This window comes from Corvus hawaiiensis, chromosome 3 (genome assembly GCF_020740725.1).
Source record: "Corvus hawaiiensis isolate bCorHaw1 chromosome 3, bCorHaw1.pri.cur, whole genome shotgun sequence".
Taxonomy (NCBI): domain Eukaryota; kingdom Metazoa; phylum Chordata; class Aves; order Passeriformes; family Corvidae; genus Corvus; species Corvus hawaiiensis.
This window is the reverse complement of record NC_063215.1, coordinates 77,144,261-77,167,561: the sequence shown is the minus strand read 5'-3', so window position 1 is coordinate 77,167,561 and position 23,301 is coordinate 77,144,261. Positions and strand designations below refer to the sequence as shown.

Here is a 23,301-nt window from a genome sequence, read left to right as displayed (position 1 = left end):
GATTTCCACACAACCTTCTCTTCTCCAGGCTGAATAGCCCTAGCTTTTTCCCCAATAATTTCTTTCTTCCACATCTGTGTAACTTTCTGGTATTCTAAGGTCTTGTAAGCTGTTGATGAAGGCAAGCATGCATGTTTTATTAATACTTTTGAAGTGACTACTGAATACAAAGAAATTAAAAATCTCCAAATGCTTTGCAATAATGATTAAAAAAATCAAATCTCCTTGAATGAGTTAGTCCAAGTACCTAGTCATAAGGAAAGTTTGTGTCTCACTGTGGAGAGTAATAAAAAACGCACAGAACAAATGATATGGTGTTAAGAGTATATAAAATGTGCATGTGTTTTTGTTTGGGGTTTGGGTTTTTGTTTCATTTGTTTTTATTTCTATACAAATAAAATATATTTGTAGGAATAAGTCTAGAGAAGTTTACTGTCCTCAGCAGTAGAGAAACATACATGCTGTAGTCAGCATACATACTACACTGGGAGACATTACTGGTTGTTAATTAAAAGGAAAAGAAGCTAGAGACTCCTTAGATTTTTAAATTCCTTTCCACTTCTGCATGCTTCTGTCTTTGCTTCCTGACAGAATTTTTGTTTTGGGTTATCTTCTCATATTCTGATGTCATACTCCCTTATTAATGAGAGGATAGACCTCTCATGTAACTTTTCAGCTATGTTAATTCTGCTTTGCTACATAGATTTTTTTTTTGGCTAATATCAGCAGTTGGTTAAAGCCTAAATTGTTTCACTGTGAGTCAGAGTATACTTGAAATCTTGTATGGTAGTATCACTTATGCCTTCATTAACTATGTTTTAATATCTGAGTAAGCCAAACCAAGTTACTGAATGCTTTTGTAATCTGAGCCTGTTTAAACTCGAAATAGTCCTGTTCACGGTTAATCATCTGCGTTCATGTTTGTATTGTAACTTGTCCTTGCTCTGTGTGCCACTGAAATGACAGCCCCTTGATAAGGATAAAATTAAGGGTATTTGATAGAACTGTGTTTTAGAGCAAGAAAATGCTTAAAAGTAAGCAACCATTTAGTTTTCTCATAGTTTCTTGCAATGTAGAGATGACAAATGAAAGGTGGGAATTTCTTAAGTGGAGTTAACTAAACATACAAACCATGTCACTGGCTGCAGCACTAACTACTGGGCAGAAGAGCAGGACTTGTTGAAAGTAAGAGTTCATGCACAGTACACTGGCAAACACATTCTTCTGGAAACTCCTGATTAACAGAGCTGTAGAGACCAGTTTTGTTAACCAGTGCTACATGATAAAACCAGTAATTTGTTCTTTTCTGGAAGAAATCCTTAAAATAGAGCTGGTAGCAGTTTTTAAAACATAGCTCTTTGGTAACCAAATGTGCTGTTTGAAGGTGAAATGAGCATTTTTATGAGTAGATTCCCCCTGAGCAAAGTTACTTTCCTGACTGGGGAAATACTTCTCACTTTCTTATTCTATAAAAAAAAAAAAGAGGTATATAATAATAATATTCTGTACAAATAAAAAAGGTATATTTTCTGTATATCTGAGGCATGTTACAAAAAACTTTGATTGCAAGTATTAAATTCCAGTATAAAATTTACTCCAATATATTGAAAGAATTAGATTGTATTTTCAAAGTGAAAAGTATTTCAAGCATTTTTTTTCATAAAGCTGACGTATATTCCAGAGGATTGGAATTTAAATAGTGAACAAATTTTACTTAAGCAAAAAAAAGGATTGCATTGCCTTAATAAAAATGCATCTGATCTGGGCTTGATTATTGTCAAAATGTGTTCCTTGAGGTGACTTTCTTCTTCAAACAAGCATGAAAATTTTCAGTGCTTATTTCTGTAAACCTTGCTGATGATGAAGAGAGGGGAGCATGTGGGACAGGGAGTAAATGGCTTATCTAAGTTCAGTAGTTCTTGATCACAGCTTAAAAATGAATGGATACTAGAAGTACCATTTCTGACTTTGATGTTGCAAATGAATCCATCTAAGTTTTATTAGTATGGATCTGTCCAAACAGAACAGCTTGCAAAATGGACACCTATATCCTTATAGAAAGAATTATACTTTCTCTTCTTTGTTGTTCAATAGAACCTCTGAAAACTTTGGCTTTGGGGTAAAGCTGGCCTTGAACTCTTCCAATGATGGGACATCCACCACCTAGCTGGGCAACCTCACAGTAAAGAATTTCATCATAATATCTGATATAAATCTACTCTTTTTCAGTTTAAAACTCTTCCCCTTAGTCCTGTCCAGTACATGCCCTTGTAAAAAGTCCCTCTTCACGTTTCTCTTTAGCCCCCGTTAGGTACTGTAAGGCTGCTATAAAACTGCTTCCCCAAAGTCTTCAGTTCTCCGGGCTGAACAACCCAAACTGTCTCAGCTGTTGTCATAGGAGAGGTGCTCCAGCCCTCTGATAATTCTTCTCTTGATCTCTCTTTTATCTCGGTCTACCCCACTTTCCTTTTGTTCCTGCTTTCTGAGTTTGTTTTCTTCTGATGTTCTGTTGCTTTGTGGTGTTCTCAAAATCAAGCCGTATTACTGTGGTTAGCTTGTGATTATTATTATTATTATTATTATTATTATTATTATTAATATTCACTCCTGCCCTCCTGTGTCCCACATACGCTATAGCAACTGTAGGATAACAACAAATACGTATTGATGGTAGTGACTCACTTTCCTTGTTCCATTCTGATGTTTGTCTGGAGCTTCAGGACAGAACTGTGTTCAAAAGTAACATATACAACCTATGGAAATATCACTGGTTTGAGGATGTAGGGAGGGTAGAGGATACATAATTTCTTTTTTTTCAAAGCCATTTCTTCTGAGTCTTTGCCTTAAATTTCTGTGTTTCTCTTGAGTTTTCTGATCTTTTATTGTTTTTTGGTTATATAATCTTTCTTGAAGAATGAACTTCTATGTTAAAAGAATTATTATTTCGGTTCATTTTATCTATATTAAAAGCGAAATCATTATGCAGTTCACTAACTACAAAAGTGTTCTGCAAAAGAAAACATCTTAGATGCCAGTGAATATTCAAGTAGTGGAACGGGTTGCACAGGGAGGTTGTGCAGTTTCTGCCCGTGGAGATTTCTACGAGCAGGCTGGATAAAGCTGCAAAAAAGCCTGGTAAGACCTCAGAGATGAACTTTCTTTCACCAGGAGGTTGGATTGGAAACTCCTGAAGTTCCTTTCTGCCTGATTTATCCTGTAATCTTAGATGGGTCCATGGTGTATGTACCCATTCCAGTTTATTTCCAATTGTGATGGATTGCATTGCATTATTAATGACTCTTCCCATGTGTAGTAGAACGACTTATATAGGCTTTACTGTCTCTAATGTCTACCAGTTGGACTTGTACCTGAAGAGAAATTTGCAAATGTTATGCTGCCACTTAAACTACTTTATTTAGCTTTTTTCATCCCTTCTTTTGTCATGGTCCTTCTTAAGACATACATGTTGGGACTCTCAGTATTAGGAGCTCTCCTGTTGGTTGGAGGTCATCTTGTCTAAATTGAGAATATGTGGCTGCCTGGCTGCTGTAACAATTAATGTTTTCTGTAGGTGAACAGGGAAAATCAGCCTGTCTTCCACAGATGTTTAAATATGATCCTAGGATACTTCGATTTGGAATAGACCTCAGGACATTTCTAGTCCAGCCTCCTGCTTAAAGCAAGGTCAGTCCTGATGCCCCTGAGGGTTTTTCCCATAAGGTGTTGAAAACCCCCTAGGGACCAGTTACTGCAGTAACTCTGGGCACCCTCCTTCACTGGTGTGACTGTCCTAATGCTGAAAGGTTTTTTGTATAGTCAGTTTAAAAGCCTCCTTTGTTTCAGCTTATGTCCAGTGTTTCTTGTCCTCTCACCATGCCTTATTAATCACTGCTGCATTGTCTTCTTGGCCTCTTTGCAGATCCTGTGAGCTGCTTTGTAGGTCTCCCCTCCAAAGCCAGCTCTCCTCCAGGAGGAAGAAACCCAGTTCCTTTTGTCTTGCCTCCTAAGATGGTTCTTCAGTCTCCTGAGCATTCTGTAGCTCTCTGCTGAACTTCAGCCCAAAACCCTGGGTAGAGCAGTATAATTGTTTTACTTGATTAAGGCCTGTATTCCTCCTGCTAATGCAACTAAGCATGATGTTGACTTTGGTGCCAGGGCATTCATCTGAATCATCTTCAGCTTTCTGTCCACCAAGATCCCCAGGTTTTCTTTAGCAGAGCTTCTTCCTGGCCAGTTGTTCTTAAGCCTGTGTTGTTGCAAGACATTTTTCCTTTCTGTGTCAGGACTTTGCTTTTGCCTTGTTGAATTCTGTTGAAGTAAAAAGCTGCTCAAATCCCCAAGGAGAAACCAAAGCAAGAAAACCCCACCTAAACCCCCACTTTGAAGAACTTCTTTTGGCAAAACATTTAGGCACGTACTTGAGTGCTTTGAGTATTGAAATGCTTAGATTCTTCTTGAAGCTGAGCACAGCATTCTTTTAGCCATCCTACACAACCTTTGTGGCTGAAAATACCTTAATGTTTCAGGATCACTTTATGTATCCTTTGGCTTAAGCAAACCATGTTCTGCCGATGTATCCTGTGTGATAGGTTGCCAAGGGGAGATAGGGTGAGGTCCTAGTGCTGCAGGACAAGAAGTGTTTGTGAGTTGTGTAAATTGTACATGGTTTTGCTCCCATTTTCTGTTCCTGTGCTTTGTCCTTCTCCAGATCACATGCCTGAATCAGTTACTGGAATAGATACTTGCAGTGAATGAGTTGTGCTGTATTATTTTTGTTGATATGTGTTTATTTGAAATAATATTTTCTTTCACTCCTGATTATTGTTAGTTTTATAAAACTGTATTTGTACAGTATGGTGTGTTGATTAATTCAATTACTTGTACTCAACCTCACGTTCTTTGTTTTGAACTCTGCTGTTGTGCTATGGATCTCTGTGTGATGCTGAAAAATAGGCTATGCTGATAGTGTACCATTTTTGATAGAAGAAATACTGAAGTACTAGTTTGAAAGTAAATTATAATGTCGTCTGGCCACAGATGTTTATAACTACTTTGTTACTTCAGTGGAGCATTTTTACTGTTAAATTTTAAGTTGCTGTTTTGAAACTTGGTTAGCATTAATCTGTTGATTCTGCAAATATTCTTAGGCCAGTATTAATATAATAGGAATTTTAAACTGAAATAAAGTAAGAAAAATTTCAGAAACTCAGCATTAAACTTTATATGTTGATATTAAGTTTAAAGAAGCTGTAAGTCACCTTTTCTGCATGTTATGTTTGAATCTATTTTGATGCAAACCTGCTAGCCATTCTTAAGTAGCTGAACTACTACTTTAGGTGATAATCCCCAGGTTCAGATGCTTGTCCTTGGATTTCCTTTTAAGAAAACATGGTTAAAAAGGTTTATTGTGCACCCTGGGAAGTCATTAGGTCATGACTGGCTTGTCCCAGAAGTTCAGAGATCAAAATTGTGAGTTCCTCAAGGAAAATATCCTTCTGATAGTCTCCTTTCATAAGTAGAATCTACTCAGCTGAAGACAGTCATAGCAGTGAATGGGGGGAGACTGCCTAGGTTATGACAATATGAGGTCTTAATGTTGAGTGAACAAACTGGAAGGGAGCTGTTGAGTTGTATTCTGAAAGATCTGTAATCATCTACTCTCTCAGTTCTAGGAATGAAGCTGCTGCCTAGTCTGAGCAATAGACTATTTCTGTGCTAATACAGAAATGCTTGATTTATTTTTAAGTGCATTATTCCAGACTAGGGGTGGATAGGAAGGGTGAGGAAGAAAGTAGTAATGTGAAGGATGCCTATGTGATGATTAAGTATCCAGCTTTTCAGTTGTCTTTTTTGTTTGTTCCTTTCTCCTCCCAACTCCACTCACCCAGTCTTGTAACTGATGCCTGCCCTCTGAAACTTCCTCACTCCTCCATAAGCAGGCGGTGGCAACCCTTTGTGAAACAAAGAGTAAGGCACTACAAAATGAGGGGGCAATATTAGTTTGGTTGCTGTTCTACTGGACTAATTTGTTCTGATGCAAAAATGAGAACTGAGCATGTGATTCTTGACTACTTCAAATTTTGAGCACTTAATCAACTGAACCAATCCCATACATCTCTTTCGACCCCATATCATGTATAAAAGTGAAGCCAGATGTGTCTATATTACCTTATATTGCAACAAAATGATAATTTAAGGTGTCTTGTATATTTTTAAAGAAGTAATGATATATAAGTGTTTATGACTGGGGAAAGAGCTGCCTTGCTACTGTTTGAGAACCGTAATTTTTCATAAAACATGAGTAGTCTTGCACAGAACACTTATTCTTAATGAGAGACTCAACCCCCAAATATTTGAGAGGTTATGATAAGCAATTATAAAATAGTCAAACTTCTTTTTGAACTGGGGCGTGTATATCTCGACTATTGTTTGCAAAACTAATGGTGGTTTCTGACTGAATTCCTTCTGACAAAAAGTCTCTGCAATTGGTCTTTATGCTACTACCACATGATACCTTTCTCTAGATTATTTCTGCTATTATGAAGAGAACTGCAAAGGAAATGAGGAGCTTCCTATGTAATCAACTGGTCAACTGCTGTTTCCTCTATCAGGAATAGTGTTGGCGATTACTCACAGTCTCTGCGTTTGCATTGTTGTTCTGAGCATGGAATAAGAGACTGTGAAGCAGTAGGAGGGAAAAAGAAAATACAGTAGCCGTAGCTGAAATGCTGCAGTTACAGAAAGAAAGTAGCTTTTTACTTCCATAGTTAAGCTTTTGAGTGCTTCTCTGGTTTAGTGACTGTTTGGTGGCACAATGAAATGTTACCTTTAACAGATTTCATTGAGCATTTTAAATGTGTAGCTCACTCTGTCTCTGGACTGACTTTGTTAATTGACTGCTTCTTCAAATGTCATTATCTTTTAATAATTTTGTTTACTCCCCTGCTCTGGCTTGTTTTGTTGGAATTCTTGTTGTGCTACTGTAGTCTCTGCAGGACTTCAGACACTCTCAGGGCTGTAAAACTCTGTCAGTGTTTGTGTGTGGACAACATCTGAGACATCTGATGCAGTGTTTTGCAGAAGATTTCTTGGCACTGCTTAGTAATTCCTCCACCATTTGTGTCATCCTGCTTGAGCTGAACCCTTGCCTTTTTATGCTCAGGACATTTAAAAATGTTTTGGAGGCTAGAGTCAGAAGCTGCAGGTTGGAGCTCTAATGTACTCTGCACTCAGTGGCTCTTGATGTTTTGGAGCAAACATTATTTACAGTAGAAAATAACATCACCCTGGTGTTTAATAACTTTAGTTATGTACTTTGTTACTTTTAGTTGAAGCAGTAGAAAACTTATTTGTGTGCAGTGCTACTCATAGGCATAGGTTGCTATGTCCTCTAGTACTAAAACAAAAATATGACTGAAGTTTTCAGTTAAATGATTTAGTAATTGAATGATAGTCTTAATTTTGTTTTAATAGCCTTTTTTAGGTCTATTATACTGAGTTTCAAATACTGTATTACTTTCATAATGTTTTGTTTGTTCGTCCTTAGGCAAGTGAAATAGATGTTTAGACAGGGATGATGAAATTCCTGCGTTCCCAGAGATAACCAGCTTATTTCCACTGTAGAAGCCAGCCTCTAGTATACTGCCGGTTGGTTGGATTTCTGGATCTGCAGAAGCCTTCCTTGCCTCTGTAAACTACTGCTATTGGTTTTATTTTGGGTGTCAATACCTACCCAAGGGAAAACTATGTGAATGAGATTCCATATTTATATCTTAAGCTGGTAAAATGGCTTTCTAGCAACAAGAGAGTGCTCTCTTCACTCCTTCAATTGAACAGGTTTGTTTGGGTTTTTTTAATCCCTCCTTTATGCTGGCATTGGGTTTTATGTGACTCCATTGCGACGTTCTTAGGAAAGCTGGGAGACTAGGATTAATTCTTGTTGGATTTTCTCTCTGAACTAGCTCATTAGAATTCACCTAAATGCTTGTGTTTAAACAACTGAAATGACACACAGCTGGAGTGGGGGTAGATATATGGGAAGGGGCTTTCCCTTTCCTCAACTGTTAGTTGCTATTGGATTGGTTTAATGTCATATTTTCCCTCGCTGCCACAAACAGGACATACGGAGTAATTTCTCTCTTGAGGTAGCCGTCCAGCAAGCAACAATTAGGGACTTTTTGGGGAATTTATTTCTAAGTCTATGTGGCCAGTACATTCCGTGTTCTATAATAATAATAATGAAGATTCATAAAAGAAGAAAGTATTCAGGTATAGTGATTTTCTTGTTAGATAAGCCTGTTTAGAGAGCAGGACCTTTCAGCCAATGAACTTGATTCCAGTCTGGCAAAGCAGACACTATTGTAGATTGGGAGCAAGTGTGGAACCCCATTGGAGAAAAGGAAGTTGGAAGGTAATTGAAATGTAAAATGCTTTTTCGTGAGAAGGACGCCAGCTTAAGTAGAAAACATTAAAGTGTATTGTTATGTTGATAGCTACGTGGTATCTTCTCTTTCAAATCTAAAAGTAAACAGAGTAATGAGGGAGTAAAATCAGAAGCAATGTAATGTTTTGGTTGTGCAGGTGCCTTAGGAAGAAACCTTTTTGTGTGCTTGGGACTGCTTTGAGCTAGCTTTTATGTTAGAATGGAGGATTTTGTAGTATGAGAACAGTTAAAAGAAAACATCACAAAACATGGAGTGCAAAACCACTGTCAGTATGAAGATACTGTATATGGTGTTACTGCAGAGAAAGCCTTTTTAACTGTCAGCAGTTGTTTTTAAATGCAACTAACTGAGGCTGAATGTCATTCACCAAGCACAGTGCTTGATGAAAGTGTTGCCAAAGATTATACAACAGGATTAAGTAGGATTTGCAGAGAGAAGGCTATCAACAGATGAATTTTACAAAACTATTAGAAATTCTATATAGATTTTTTACAAGCTACCTGTGGCCTTGGTAGTCCTGTCAACCAACATTAAGATAACTAATGGCCTTAATAAACTTCTTTGTAAATTTTAAGAAATGACCCGATTCCTTTAAATACAAAAATAAATAAGTCATTCAAAATGAGACTTCCTGGAGGATTTTTTGAGTGACAGAATTAAAAAACCCAAACAAACAAAAACACAACTGTTTTTGGGACATGTTCCCGTTTGGAAGTTGTAATGTCAACACCGTATTTCTTCTTAATTGTTCAACCTACTGTGTCTAATGTCAAAAATTGTGTGGCAATTTCATGTGTAAATTTGACTATGTGGTTGTATCTGTAGTGAATGAATATCCTGTTTTCTGAATGTGCAGTAGAAGTAACCATAAGGATGTCTTAGCGCTTGTGTGTGTGTATGTTTACTCTAGACAAAGCTGCATATAAAAGCAGCGTGGTTGTGTGTCTTCGGCTATGACAAAGACAATCTCACTAAATTTCATTCAACAGTACAGATTTTCAGCTTGGGGGTTTTTAAGAACTATTTTTATAGATGCTGATTATTCCACAGCCTGAGGTATGGCTCTTTTTGCCCTTAAAAAGGAAAGGGGAAAGTAAGTATTTCAGGTAGGGAAGAAAAATAATAATAGTTCAAAAAGAGGTCCTTTGGCCCATTTCCCTGGAGTGTGTTAACAATAAAATTGCATTTAGTGGTACATTTTGACATTGTATTATTACTTCAAACCTTCTTGATGAACCTAACTTACTTGAGGAATAACTTTTTGAAATCCAGTCAAAGGTTGGATTTAAATCAGAATGTTTAGTTTTGGTAAGTCTTCAGGTTTTTTTTCATGTAGACTCCGGGCTGCAGTTTGTCTACTTCAGGAGAATCAGGTGCTTGTTTTTCTATTAGGCTTGTTAGCATTCCTACTTCAAACTCCTGACTAATTAGCCTGGTTGCCAAAGCTCCTGCATGCAGGGTATCAGATAGCACCAGCATTTTTCTAGTTCAGTCAGCGGTAGCCTGATGTCTTAACCCTGTATGGTGCTGATTCGAGCTCATCCCACAGGAGTGAAGAAACTAGGGTAACACAATCAAGTTTATCATTACAGAGTAGAAGTTGGCTCAAACTTTACTGGCTGTGTCCGCATAAATATATGGCATGACCCCTGTTGCATTATGTGAAAATGACTCTGTTTTTTATGGTTTCCTTTGATACCCTGTTGCATCATACTGAAGCCTGATACTAAAATAATGAAAATGCAGTGTTAATTACAAGAAATGAATCCAGACAGCTGTTCATTTAAAGGATTGTTGGTGTCACTTTTTTTTGTCGTGTAGTGAGAGTTTATTTCCTGTATTTCCAGTATAGAGGTTATACTGGAAGTAAATAAATAAGAATACTTTGTCAAGTGAATGTCAGGTGGTTGAAGTGAGGGTGTGAGGGTGCTTGCTGGTGTCAGCTTATCGATGGGTACTGGCTTGTCAAATTTGGGTTTTGATTGATCTGTTGGTTCTTCGACTGAATCTTCAGCCCATGTTAGGAACATGAAGTTGCCACTGTAAGTGATCAGAAAGAGACAAGATATTGGATTTAGTATGTACTATGTAGTGTATGAGCTTCTGGACATTGGAGAATCCATGTGGGAGAGAAATGTTAAGAATAATTTTATTTGTGCCATCTATAATAAAACTGTGATCAGCTTTGGGAAGACAGCCACAAGAAACCAGGCTTCATGAGTTTGATTGCTGGTGGAAATGCTTTTTTCAGTAATGCAGCTTTCTGCTGTAAGTAGGTTGACATTTCTGTTGGATATACCAAATTTTCACTCAAAAAGAAATACATTTTCAGTTTTTAGTAGTTTCACATATGAATTTGAAAACTACTTGTATTGTCATTTTTTATGGATTTAAGACTATTTCTAAGACGTTCCTCTATCAGAGTTTTATTATAGAGGAAAAACTGTAATCTTTTTAAGTTGTAGAGAAATTATCATGTAACTCTGGAATCTAACAATTTGTATGCCAGTTATAGAAATAGCCTTGAGATTACAGTATTCTAAACTTTAGTTTTTGACCGTAGAAAACTAATTTATCTAAATACCGTGTATTTGTGGAATAAGTCTGTAAAATATTTGAGAGATTTGTCACTCCTGTAACAAGCTACAATATCCACTGAGCTCATCAGGACTGCCAGTCTCTGCTAGGCTGCTGCATTTCTGCTGCTTTCTTTGGTCTGCTGCTTGTCTGACCTGTGTAATGACTTCTCAGCCAAGCAAGCAATAGCCTGAGACAAAAACTAATAGGTGCCTGCTGGCTTATGGTGCTGGAGTCAGGTATGTGCTGATGCTGGGGCAGCATAAAGTGTCCAGCTTGGCAGAGGTTGCTGTTTCATGGTTCCTTCAAGTTAATACAAGGTGCCAGCAGAAGGACAGTTTCCTCAGACTGCTAGCACTGGCAATTTCCTCCACACTGAATGAAGGGAAGGGAAATAAATACCTTCCGAGTTAACCTGATTCATGTTGCTGTACAGCTGCAGGATGCTGGTGCCTGTCGTAAGAGAGGAGGTGGGAATGAGCATGTCAGTATGAGGAAGTGCTATCTGCAGCGCTAGAGTTTCTATTGCTGACTGTGTGTCTGTACTTTTAATGTTAAAGTGAGTAAGGGCAGTCTTTTTTGTGGCCTGATTGATGCCTGAAGATGCTTTAAATATAAGGATTGCAGCTCTGCAAGTAGCAATGCCAATGAAAAATCAGACTTCCAGCACCTGAACTTGCATTCTCCCCCTTCAATTTTCCAATTGTGTTTTGGTTTGAGGTGGATGTAATAACCTGTTTCTCTTCCTCTAAATGTGACTGTTAAAAGGAACAGTGTCTAACACAGTAAATAGTATGGAGAACTCTTGATTTATTTCAGTGGGTTTCTACAATGCATCTGAAAAATGTTACAGGGAATTGTCTGTACTTTTAATTCTTCCCCTCTAAGGTTTCTGGAGTTGCTCCTTAGCATTTGTTTCTTAGTTGCACAACAGTGACAGGTCATAGATAAATACTAGACAGATCAGCAATATTTTATTGAGGCCCATTGCTATTTGTTATTTTTCCTCTTTTAAATATGGCATGATTAATTCAATTAATTAAACCAAAATTGTTTGGGTTTTGACTGGCTTTTTACCTGATTTCAAGTATGATTGAACTCTGCCTCTTCTGTTGTTGGAGACTTTCAGGGTATTTTGATACACCAAATGTATATCAATTACTTTTCCATTTTATTTCTGTCATGTCACCTCCTTCAAACAAATTTCAATCATTATAATAACAACTTTGTTAACAAGCTTTTTTGGGGTATATTTTTTTTTCAGAGTATGTGTTGACAGTCGCTGCAAGGTCCTCAGTATAAGGGTATTGGGAGAGTCTCTATATGACACCAGAATCAATATAGTTTATAAAGGGTGGTATGTTTTAACTTGGGGATATGATTTAATCTCCTGTAGCTTTATTTTTATTTTGAATTTAATCAGTCTAATGAATGATTAAATAGTTACCAAACTGTTGGTAGTGTTTATTGTTGAAAACATTTATTGTTCGATTTCTTCAGTTAACTGCAGTAGGTTTCATTTTGTGCAAAGAACAGATCTGCGTGTTCTCTGGTTGATTGTGTAAATGCTGTCCACCGCAGTTTAACAAAGCACACCCTGCAGGGGGCAGGCAGCAGCTGTGTTGCAGGTGCTGTGCTGATTTTGCTGATCACTTACTGTAGGTTTGAAAATTAAGAGTTGGAAGGTAATGTCTGTCATGCTTTTGAGGAGTGCCCTTGGCAGATTTTTTTTCAGTTTTAATGGTAGCTGCTTTTCGAGTCATAAATCTTCTATGAAGACACTTCATGTTGCTTGTGTAATAGTGTCTGTTGTAAAAGGTTATAAAAACTTCAGTGTATTCAGAATGAAGTATGGTTGATGGCTGCACACAGAATGTGGTGGCTCTGGTAAAAGACTATTCTGAAAACAACTAGGTTTGGTTTGGTTTGAAGTTGGTAGGAAATACTCTCTGTGATCTACCTGGTATAGATGGGTCTCTTTTGAAACTTAATTTTTTGATCTGTGAGGTGTAAGTTAGCAGGAAAGTATTGAAGATTACAATAATGTTTGTTTCATCCCAAGAGTTTTTGTGTTAATTAGTCTTGCTGTTGGGGACAGATAGGCAACAGGAAGCAGGGACAATGCATATAAAGTATACAGTCAAATATTTATATCTATGATAATTCAAGGTTCACATGGGGATTCAAGCTGCATTTATGAAAGTTAATACTTTTTTAGTGGATATGATAGTACAGCCTTGAATTTTGTCCTTAGTTTAAGATTCTGTGTACCATTTGTCATATACTGCAGTGGGTTTTGCATTGACTTAATTGCATTACATTTATATTGTGAAAATGTTTGTAGTACCTCTTGTTTATTGGTCTTAAGGTTTTGTTTCATATTGTAGTGGGGCTGGTTCCTAAGATGTAATTTTCCTCAGGAAGATAAAGAGGAGGTTTCATTTAGTTATGATCTTCGTGTTGTGAGTTATTGGTAATTCTCTCTGACAGAAAGCTCAGCTGTTGGTCCTGCTTCTGTGAACATTACAGTGTCTAAACTGTTGTGGCAGAATGAGTCATTCTGTAGTGGAAAGTCTTTGTTGATCCAGGTGTCAAAGGTTTGGAAGAGGAAATAAAGCTGATGAAAATTATTTTTTCATAGGAGCTGTTTTTTCATCTGTATTGTTCTTCCTTTCTTCTGTTAGATTAAAGGTAGTCTTTCTTTAATCATGAAGCTGCACTTTTTGAAGTTAACTCAAAAACTATAGTTAACAAGAACACTGCTTTTCTTTGCTACATGGAAAACAGTTCATAACAGTTACCAGGATTTTTTTTTAAACTATTTGCAATTCCTTTTTAATGGTATTGTCTGTACTCAAGTTTGAAGTTGAGCAGTCATTATGGGAATTGAGTGCTAGAAACCTCACCCTCATGAAATTTCACAGTGCTTATTCCCTTACTGATTTAAGTGGGTTTTAAAATATTGTAGGAAATATTTTTTAAAATGTATTTCTTAGAATTCCACAGATTTGTTGCATACATACGGCTTTTGGAGAGGCAAAGGAAGCAATTCCATTTTACTGTGTAGACTGACAAGAAGTCAGATACAAAGGCATTATATGAATGTTTCAGAATATCCTGCAGTGATAGTACTGTTGCTGTGCTAACCTGTTATATCAATATTGTTGTGACCTGAATTCATGTGTCAAGCAGCTAGTATGTGCTTCAGTTCTAATTTTTGCACTGTGGATTGGTTTTATTGTTATTTATATTCTATTAGCAAAACTCCCGACCAACAAGCACATGTACCTGAATAGTAATTGCAGCTTAGTTGTCTGTAGATTTTTGCCTACAGAATTTGAATGGGGCACGAAGAAAGATGGGATGTTCTTAGTGCTGGATTTTGGTATTTTGTAGATGCAGTCATGCAGAATGTGCTTGCAAGGCAAACAGTGTTACCAATGCAGCTGAAAGAGATCAAAGATAGCCTCTTGGAGGGGGTGCAGATGAGGATTTCTGAAGGGAAACTTGTACATTCTCTGCTGCTCCAGGGATTGAATGGTTTACGGAATGGGTAGTGTGTAATACGCTTAAGTATTGAAGTATGTAGTGCTTTGTGATGGATACAGGTGGGGTAGGAGTTTAAAAGCTTGTGGGTATTCTTTGCTGGCTTGCGGGAATAGTAGTCTTGATTTCATTCATTGCTGTGCCCTACATGTTGTGATAAACACTCTCTCATTATCTCTGACACTTTAAAGGAGGGGTTTCCTTTCTCATATGTGAGCATGGTGGTAGATTTTGGCTCCTGGATATTATTGCTTTGTTTGCAGAGGCCTCTCGGATTCTTCAGGAAGTCCAGGTTTCCCTGCTGTAAATCTCATTGTGTCACGTTGCAGGCTTTTTCCAAGCTTTACGTACAGTGCAGTCTTTTTATCTGTTTCTACTTGTTTTTCATATTCCTTCTTTACTGTGATATTCTTGTTACACAAGAATGGAATGATTGGCAGAAAGAGAGGTTTGGAGAAGATTAATTTTTTTTTTTTTTTTTTTTTTTGTGGGGATTTTTTTTGTTTTGGATAGCTGAAGCATTAAACATCTTTGCCTTCCATAATTATTAACATTTTCCATATGTGGATGTAACCACTCTTCATAACTGCAGAGGGGAGCTTGAGAGGGGAGCTTGAGATGCTCTTCACTGCATCTTTTACTTGTATTTTTCTATAGTATAACTTCAAATGAGTGATCTTCATTATTACCGATTACTGCTTTAAAGCACAAATCCACCCTTGACAGTAAGTAACTGGGAACTAGATTTAAGGATCAAACTGTTTTGAGAAACAGGAATCACTTTTGTGAAGCCTCATGGAAAACATTGATGATGATTGGTGTGATAACTTGTACATCACATCTTCAGTTTTAAGTATGACTTGAGGATTCTGTGTGACTGACTATGTGTTAAAAGTTTTTTGCTTCCTGCTTTTGTATTCCTCTTTTTCATTTAATGATGGTATGAGGTCCTTGAGGAGAATGTGAGAGGAAGTGATGGCACTGAGAATGCAGATGTTTTCTAAGAATGTTTAATCAAAGCTTTTCACAAGATTTTGTAGAGTTTTGGAGTCTTCTCAGTTTGTGAAAGTGTTGTTTCAGGTGTTTCATTCTGATGCTTTTGTGTGTTTTTGTTTTCTAAAGACACATTTTTGGAACATATAACCCATTGGTTTTGAAGCAGTTACTGCCTGTCACTGACTTTATGCAAAAAGTCCTAAGTAGGTATTTCAAATGCTTTTATGAACTCTTTTCTTTGTGCCTAATGAAGAGGTGGTACAGCTTACTTTTGTTTGTAAAACCAAGAAACTATGTTTAACTGGCAGTTACTATGTAAGTTGAAACCTTTGAGTAGGATATGCTTTTGGAAACTATCATAACTTCATTTGATAGTGATAAAAAGGAATAAGTATGCTTTGTATTTGAGCAAAATGGCCTTTATTATTTGAAAGGCCTAAAAAGCTGACTTTTGCTATGTGCTCTTTAAAATATGTTTTGCAGTCTAGATGATCAGAATTAAAATTTTGTGAAAATTGACTGTACTTGTGTGGCTGAAGACTGGTCTGTACCCTCTCATTCCAACATAAGCCATGAACTTGCACAGCAGGTACATAAAATATCTAACGTGCTCAGATGATAGAGCTAAAATTGCTCATGATGCACATAAACTCCTGAGAGGAATTTAGGAGTGTTCATACACTTAAGTAATTAGTCATTGTTGAAATCCAGAAAACATTTTAATTTCTTTTTGTTAACTGCTAAATGGCAGTTCTCATCTTTAGAGAAAGATGGCTTCAAGAGATTTGTAAGTGTTTTGGGGAAATTCCTTCGCTTACAAGAATATATCAGGGAATAATAGATGCTTCTATATCTACCTGGTTTAGGACAAGCAATTTTTATTCTATAGCCTCTTTTCTTGACACAAGTTCGTATTATAAACTGCAGTGAAGGTGCCTAGCAGTCTTTACAAATAAATTCAGAAATGAATGAGTTTGAGGATGAAACAAAAAACTCTGAAAAATAAACACTTAAATGCAGAGTTAGAGTGGAGAGTGGAAGTTTAAGTGGAGTGCCTACCTTGTCTGAGTGTGAGTGGTGGCATGTGTGTCTGTGTAGTTGGTATTTATTGGCTAAGCACATGGCTGGCAAGTTAAATATGGCTTGAACTGGAGCTATACACACACATAAACACACATGTCATATAAAAAAAATAATGAAGACTAGAAGGGTTTTTTTTTGGTTTTGTAGTCTCCTATTTCCTGATTTTTTTGAAACGTGAAACCAATTACTTCCATGTCATCAAATATTTTTATTTAAATCTGTAGTAGTCTAGCAATGCCCCAAGGTACAGTTTGGAACATAATGGAAATAAAACATTAAAAGGAGTTTTATATGGGAAAGTGATACTGTTTGATCATCACATCACTGATTGTGATGCTGTTGTGCAGTCTTTTTTTTTCAGCAGAAAACTTTGGAAAAAGTGGAGAGTGGGGAGTAGGACATGGACTGTGGGGACACAGCTTAAGAACATGCCATAGAAGAGGATAGGGGAAATGGACAGTCAGTGATCAGTGCATTCAGCTGTTTTTATATCCAGATTATCAATTGGCAATGCTTTAGAAAAACACATTACTTCCTCTAGAAAATGAAAACAAAACTTGCTTATACAGACATTGTATCTTGAGAATTCAGAATGAACTTTTGTCTTGTCTGCTTTGTTAGTGTCTGGAAGTAGAAATAAGTTGTAACAGTAAAACATAAAATATTAATATTAGTAATTATAATAATAGTATTAGCAACAACAAACATGGTAGTTTAGAAAGCTTCTTGAATTGTTTTTTACGTCTTCCCTGAATGGACCTATCTTCCCTTCCCTTGCTCATCAATCTCTGCTGTATTGTTAAAAAATCTGCAGATTGGAAAAAGCTACTGGAATCTTATCTCTATATGGGAACTGACACAGTACATAATGCATGGAAAAGATTAGCAATGTGCTCATTTTTCTCTTTTAATTCTTGCTTCAGCAGTACCTTGAGATGGTGGTGGGGAAAACCTTGTATAAAGGGAAAAAAGTGTTCCAAATGGGATGTGATTGTTCTTCATGATACTTCTGCAGAAAAAGCTCATGTGTTGTCTTTTGCAACAATCAAACAAGTGGCTTGAAACTTTAAGTTGATTATAAAAATACTGTGGCTGTTTTGTGAAGCATCACGGTTAAGGAGTATTAGTGGAAGAGGCAACTGTTTAAATCAAATCCACACAAAAGAGTGTGTGGAACATGACTCAGAATATTATTACCTGTGGGAATGCTCTCCTTTCTAGAGATCATGATGTGCTTAGTTTCATTTTTCTTACAAGAAGTACAGAACTTTCCAACCCAGTTGGAAATGCAGCATACCCGCCCTAGGAAAGCTTGGTCAAGTTGAAAGGGGCGAGTAGTAACACCTGCTGAGAGTTAAAGATGCTGTGCTGGAGGTACTGACCAAAAGCATGCCAGCTATCAAGGGAACTGTGAAAGGAAGCTGGCATGACTGAACATCAGGCAAGGATAGTTACTGGAAAGCTGAAGTATTATCCAAATAAGGAAAATTGTGAGGTTATAAACCAAGCAGAATATGAAAGCATAAGATAGAAAAAAAATTGAGGAATGCTTTCAAATCAGCATTTGTTAAGAGAGGAAAAAGCAAGAAAGCAAGTTACAAGAACCAGAAAATACTCATACAATAACTATAGGAAGTGAGGGATGAAGTAATTTTACTAAGAGGTCTGTAATGGCTCTGTTAGGTGGACACCTTCAGGTCGTTGGATGCAAATGCAGTTTGAACCCAGTATTACAAAGGACGTTCACTGGTGATGTTATCTGTGTGAGTAGAAACTGCATTAACCTACAGAATTCATGGACACGTGGTGTCTATTATAATACGCTGTGGAATGGTCAACAGAACTTAGAAAAGAAGTTGTGCTTCAGACCTTTTGGAATTCATTGAAGGCATTAATAAGAACACATGTAAGGGAGCTCCAATTTGCTATGGTAAGTAGAATTTCCAGAAGTCATTTGGTAGCCTTCTGCATGAGAGGGGTAAGTCCTTGTATGGATAATTAGTTAATAATTTGGTATATATAATTAAGACAAGAAATTAAATGGTCAGGATAGTTTTCAGAGGTGAATGTTCACGGCTGAAGAATTGAGAACCTTTGTGTAATTGCAGCTAAGTTCAGAGTGTATGCAGAGGTGGGAGTTTGGAGTGAGGAATGTGGAAACTGTAACTCCTTGCAGGAAGGAACACTGGTTTGGAAGTACAATAGGTAGTTCTGTGGGAACAGCAGAAGCTCAGAAGGATTAATTCTGTAAATTGTTAGGATAACAAAGGCAATAAAACACAATCAGCCATTGTCTAGGTCCATGGTGCATTTCTTTGGGCTGCTGTATTGGTGTAGGCTTGGGAGTATCCTGGGAAGAACAGTGCTTACTTCTGCATGTATCTAGGTGACACAGATGTTTGTCTAAGTGTAGGTTATTTAACTTTTTAATTCCTTTTGAAATATTCTTCTTTTTTCTTTTCTTTTCACAAAGGTCCTTCTGAATGATAGAGTAGCTTCAATAAATACCTCGATTCTTTGCTGTTCAAAGAAATGTTGTGATGTGTGTCCTGTGATCAGATGTAGCACTGGAAAGGGCTGTGCTTAGCATGAAATCTATCACGGTGCTCAACACCTAAAGATTTGCCTATTTCAAAGCCTCTGGAGAGTGAAGACAGGAGCAATGATTATTAAACTGTAGAGTAAACCTGGCAAAGTCAACTGGAGGCTTGGATATCCATAATTCCTCTTGAGTGCAGGGCCCCATGATTGCTGGGATTTATGCAAAGGGCAAAAGTTGACCAGGTGGAGACCACTGGGGAAGTAAAATTTGAATTTGGAGTTGTTGTTCAGAGCAGTAGTGGAGTAGCATGAGCAGACAGTATCCTCCTGAAGTTTGGTGTGCTGCAGTAGAGCACGAGCTCCAATGGCTAATGCAAACACAAATGAGGATGTGAATTTACAATAGTTTGAACAGATTGCCATTGCAGTTGTAGTGTAGCCACCTGGCTGACAGCTGCAGTCCCTTTCTTCAGCTTGTGTTGGTCCTGGAACTTTCCTTCCCTCACAGAATCTTTAGGGAGCTGTACCAAACTAACTTTTAGTAGCTGTACTACTAACCTTTCTTAAAATATAAAATACAAACAAGTCAAATGGTTTAACTTCTTTAACAGGCTGTTTCTGGGACAAACAGATGCCAGCGTGAGAGAGGAGTGCATGAAGGGGTGGAAGGAGGAGAGAAAAGATGATTCTGTGACTTCTGTGACAGCAAGCTGTTCTCTTTGAGACACACTGCTGTTCTGTGAGCATACACTTTTACAGGGTTTGGCTGCAGGGGCCTGTTCTCAATTAGTCTTCAAGACTAATTTCTGGGTTTTAGAAAAGAGGTTTTCTAGGTTTCTAGGTTTTAGAAAAGAAGTTTTATTAATTCTCCTGACAAGAGTTGTAAATTTGAATACTTAAAGATTCAAGTTCAGTATTTTCAATAATATATAGTCCTTAATTTCTTTTTGCAGGATAGCCTGTTTTTTGTTTTGTTTTTTTTCCCCAAGTTTATAGTCCTGGTTTTTAATTCTACTGTCATGAAAATTTTGAAAACCAGTGTAATATTTGAAGGTCTGATATTTTCATAATAAATTTGTAACTAACGAATAATAAGAGAACTCTGAACCTTATAACTGTTAGCCAGCACTCAGATATGTATTTTTATTTCCTTACAGGATCTCGAGTTTCATGGAGTAATGAGATTCTACTTCCAAGACAAAGCAGCTGGAAATTTTGCAACAAAATGTATCCGTGTCTCTAGTACTGCCACAACTCAAGATGTGATAGAAACTCTTGCAGAGAAATTTCGACCAGACATGCGAATGTTGTCATCCCCTAAATACTCACTTTATGAAGTGCATGTCAGTGGAGGTTTGTATTTATTCATTAAGTCCTTCCTGCATCCACATGACCGTCAAATCTACTCCCAGCCAAAGTATCTTTAGGTTTGCCCCCAGCTTCTGAAACACTTGAGACGTGGGTTTTTTATTCCTAAATATGTTGCTACTAATTGTTTTTTGGGGAGTGGTTTTCAAAACTTAATTATGCATACCAGGCCTGCAGTTTGTATAAGATTTGATTATGATTTATTAAATGCTGTAATTGACATCCTGTTAATTTGTTGACATTTGTGAGAGAGTTGCTATTTTTAGGACTAGTAGGTAACGACTAAACTTAAAATGGGAGACTAGGATTGTTAAATTGGAGCAGTTAAGAGTACATCTTCTGTTCTTTGAAGTTGTGGGCCTTTGATAGGTAGCCTTATAACTCATGTTCTTTTACTGCTGAACTGGGGGAAGTTCAGCTTAATACTGTTTGAAGCCAATGTGTTTCTTAAATGTCCTAATGTTACCTGTGAAGAACTTGGATATCTAAATAGCCTTTGGTACTCCCAGCATTTGTCTGTTTCAGATTAGAATGTGATAGTGTGTGTGGTGGTAGTGGAGACAGATACAGGAGAAACTAGCTTTTGGTTGTGCTTTTTATTTTTGGTACTTCAGAAGTTCACACAAGTGCTTGAACGACCTTAAATTCTGCATTTGAAAGACTGAAAATAATTAAATTTTTTCTACTTTAGCTTTCTTTAAAAATCTGTTAGCACTGTACCTGTAGTCAAAATGAAATTGGTATTTTTGCAGAGCAAATTTCTGATTTTTAACAGATGACTGAGGCATGCAAGGTGCCTCAATCAATAGGAGTGTTTCTTACTAAATAGAAGTAACTAAGAAGACGACATTGTTTTCCTGTGCATATGTACTGTCTCCTACTTCTCAAAGGGAAAGTCAAGTGCAAGACTTGCTTAAGTTTTTTAACCACTCTGTCAATTGTTTTTCCATATACTTAAAATAGATGTAATACACTAAATGAAATTTTTTCACAGATCTACATAATGTTGGGGGGCTTTTTGATTTATTTTTTAAATTTTGTAATCTTCTTTATTTTTGTGCAGTCTTTGTAGAATAGTATTTCTTGGGCTGCAATCAGACTGTGGTCTACTTTAAAGTAAATTTAAAATGAGAAAAATTAGTATTTGGAAGTCCCAGGATGTTACAAATTTCTAAACATTTTAACTCTAGATCTAAGTTCTCCAGAGTGGTAATGTTGTGTTCCCACACTTAGTTCTAACAGAGGAGTTATGCAAGACTACCTTATGGGGACCTTTAGCTTATGTAAATACATAGAATACACTTGGGCTCATTGCTGGAAAGGGGACATGTAAGGCTACATTCCCAAGCTTGCTTTCTGTCCCTGTACTTAACAGGAAGGCATCATTTGATGTGTTCTGTTAGGCAAACCTTTTGGTTTTTTTTAAGAGCTTAACTTATTTCTAAATATCTTTGCTCTTGAGATGCCAAGTAACTGTTACTGCTTTTCATTGTTTTGAAGAAGAAAGAAGATTAGATGTAGATGAGAAGCCTCTTGTTGTACAGTTAAACTGGAACAAAGATGATCGAGAGGGAAGGTTTGTCCTCAAGAATGAAAATGATACAATTCCTCCAAAGGTGAGTCTTTATGGAGCATGTTAGTGGTAACTGCAGTTTTGAAATGTGTGGGGGTTGCTTATATAGGAAAACAAAATTTCTACTTTTTTAATTCTTGGAAACAACTGCTGTTCATGACCTTCAATATCTGGAGCAAGTATTTTTAGATACTTAAAGTCCATCTTTGCAACACAGCATTTTTGTTATCTTTCAGATGGATGGTGATGCTGTGATCCACGTAGCTGTCTAGTACTGGAACATGTAATGCCTGGAGAACTTAAAGCTTGCTTTGTTCTATTATGATGACTTTAAAATTTCCTCAGATAGTATATGGTGCCAGATACCAGGAGGTAATCCTGCCTCTTGCAAAGCTTTTAAAAGGGAATGCCAGGGGGAGTTAAAGAGCTAAACATTATTACCTCCCTAGGTAACATTCTGTTTCTTGAAAAAAATAATGGAAGACACTTTCCTTTTGTGCAGGTTTTTTTGTTTTGTTTTGGTTTGGTTTGGTTTTTTTGGTTGTTGATTATTTTTTTCTCTTAAAAATGCAAAATGAAGGAGCTGCCAACATCAGCCATACAAAAGTTTGCTTTAATATTAGCAATTTAAACATTAGATTAGATTAGACTTTGGCTCCTGAAGTCATATAATTGCATATATTATATGTAGCTTGGTTGCTTATAGCTATGGAAAACATGCTGTTCAGTGTGGGCTATCTTAAAGCAAGATCTTGTGCTGAGCGCTAAATTTCCTTTGCTCTTGGAATTAGAGCTTGTTAATTTTAGAGGTGCTTTGGGTATAGGTACATGATCCTCGACTGTGCTTTTGACTACAGGATACATCCCATGCTTCAGGGTAGAACGGAAAGTTAATGGTGTCTTGCACTACACATACCAATCTTGCTATTCCTATTAATTGAACTAAGTGATCTTCAATCTTCCTTCTCTGTGTTCTTCACTTCCTGATAGAAGCGAGAAAATCTGCATCTTCTTTCTCTCATGCTCTGTAATCTTCTCTACAGAAGGCAAATGAGCCTAGGATTACAGGTATCTTGTGTATGCAAGGAGCAGGAATTGAAGAAGAGAATACTGGGAGGACAACTTGGAAAAATACACCATGAGGAAAAAGTCCTCTGTGATGTTTTTCTTTTT

General features: G+C 37.0%; 1 protein-coding gene across 23 annotated transcripts in view; it reads left to right on the top strand.

Annotated features, from left to right (window-relative positions):
- Positions 1-23,301, top strand: part of AFDN (afadin, adherens junction formation factor) — a 119,456-nt gene that overhangs the window by 13,688 nt on the left and 82,467 nt on the right. For 17 of the 23 annotated variants that reach the window (XR_007202800.1, XM_048299637.1, XM_048299651.1 and 14 more), the window contains exons 2-3: positions 20,345-20,540; positions 22,056-22,171. Coding sequence is in view for 22 of the 23 variants with exons in the window: in XM_048299637.1 (XP_048155594.1) it covers positions 20,345-20,540; positions 22,056-22,171 (312 nt within the window). In the remaining variant the exon portion in view is untranslated. The remainder of the gene's footprint in view (positions 1-20,344; positions 20,541-22,055; positions 22,172-23,301) is intronic. The other 6 variants (XM_048299659.1, XM_048299652.1, XM_048299640.1 and 3 more) reach the window with 1 other exon arrangement.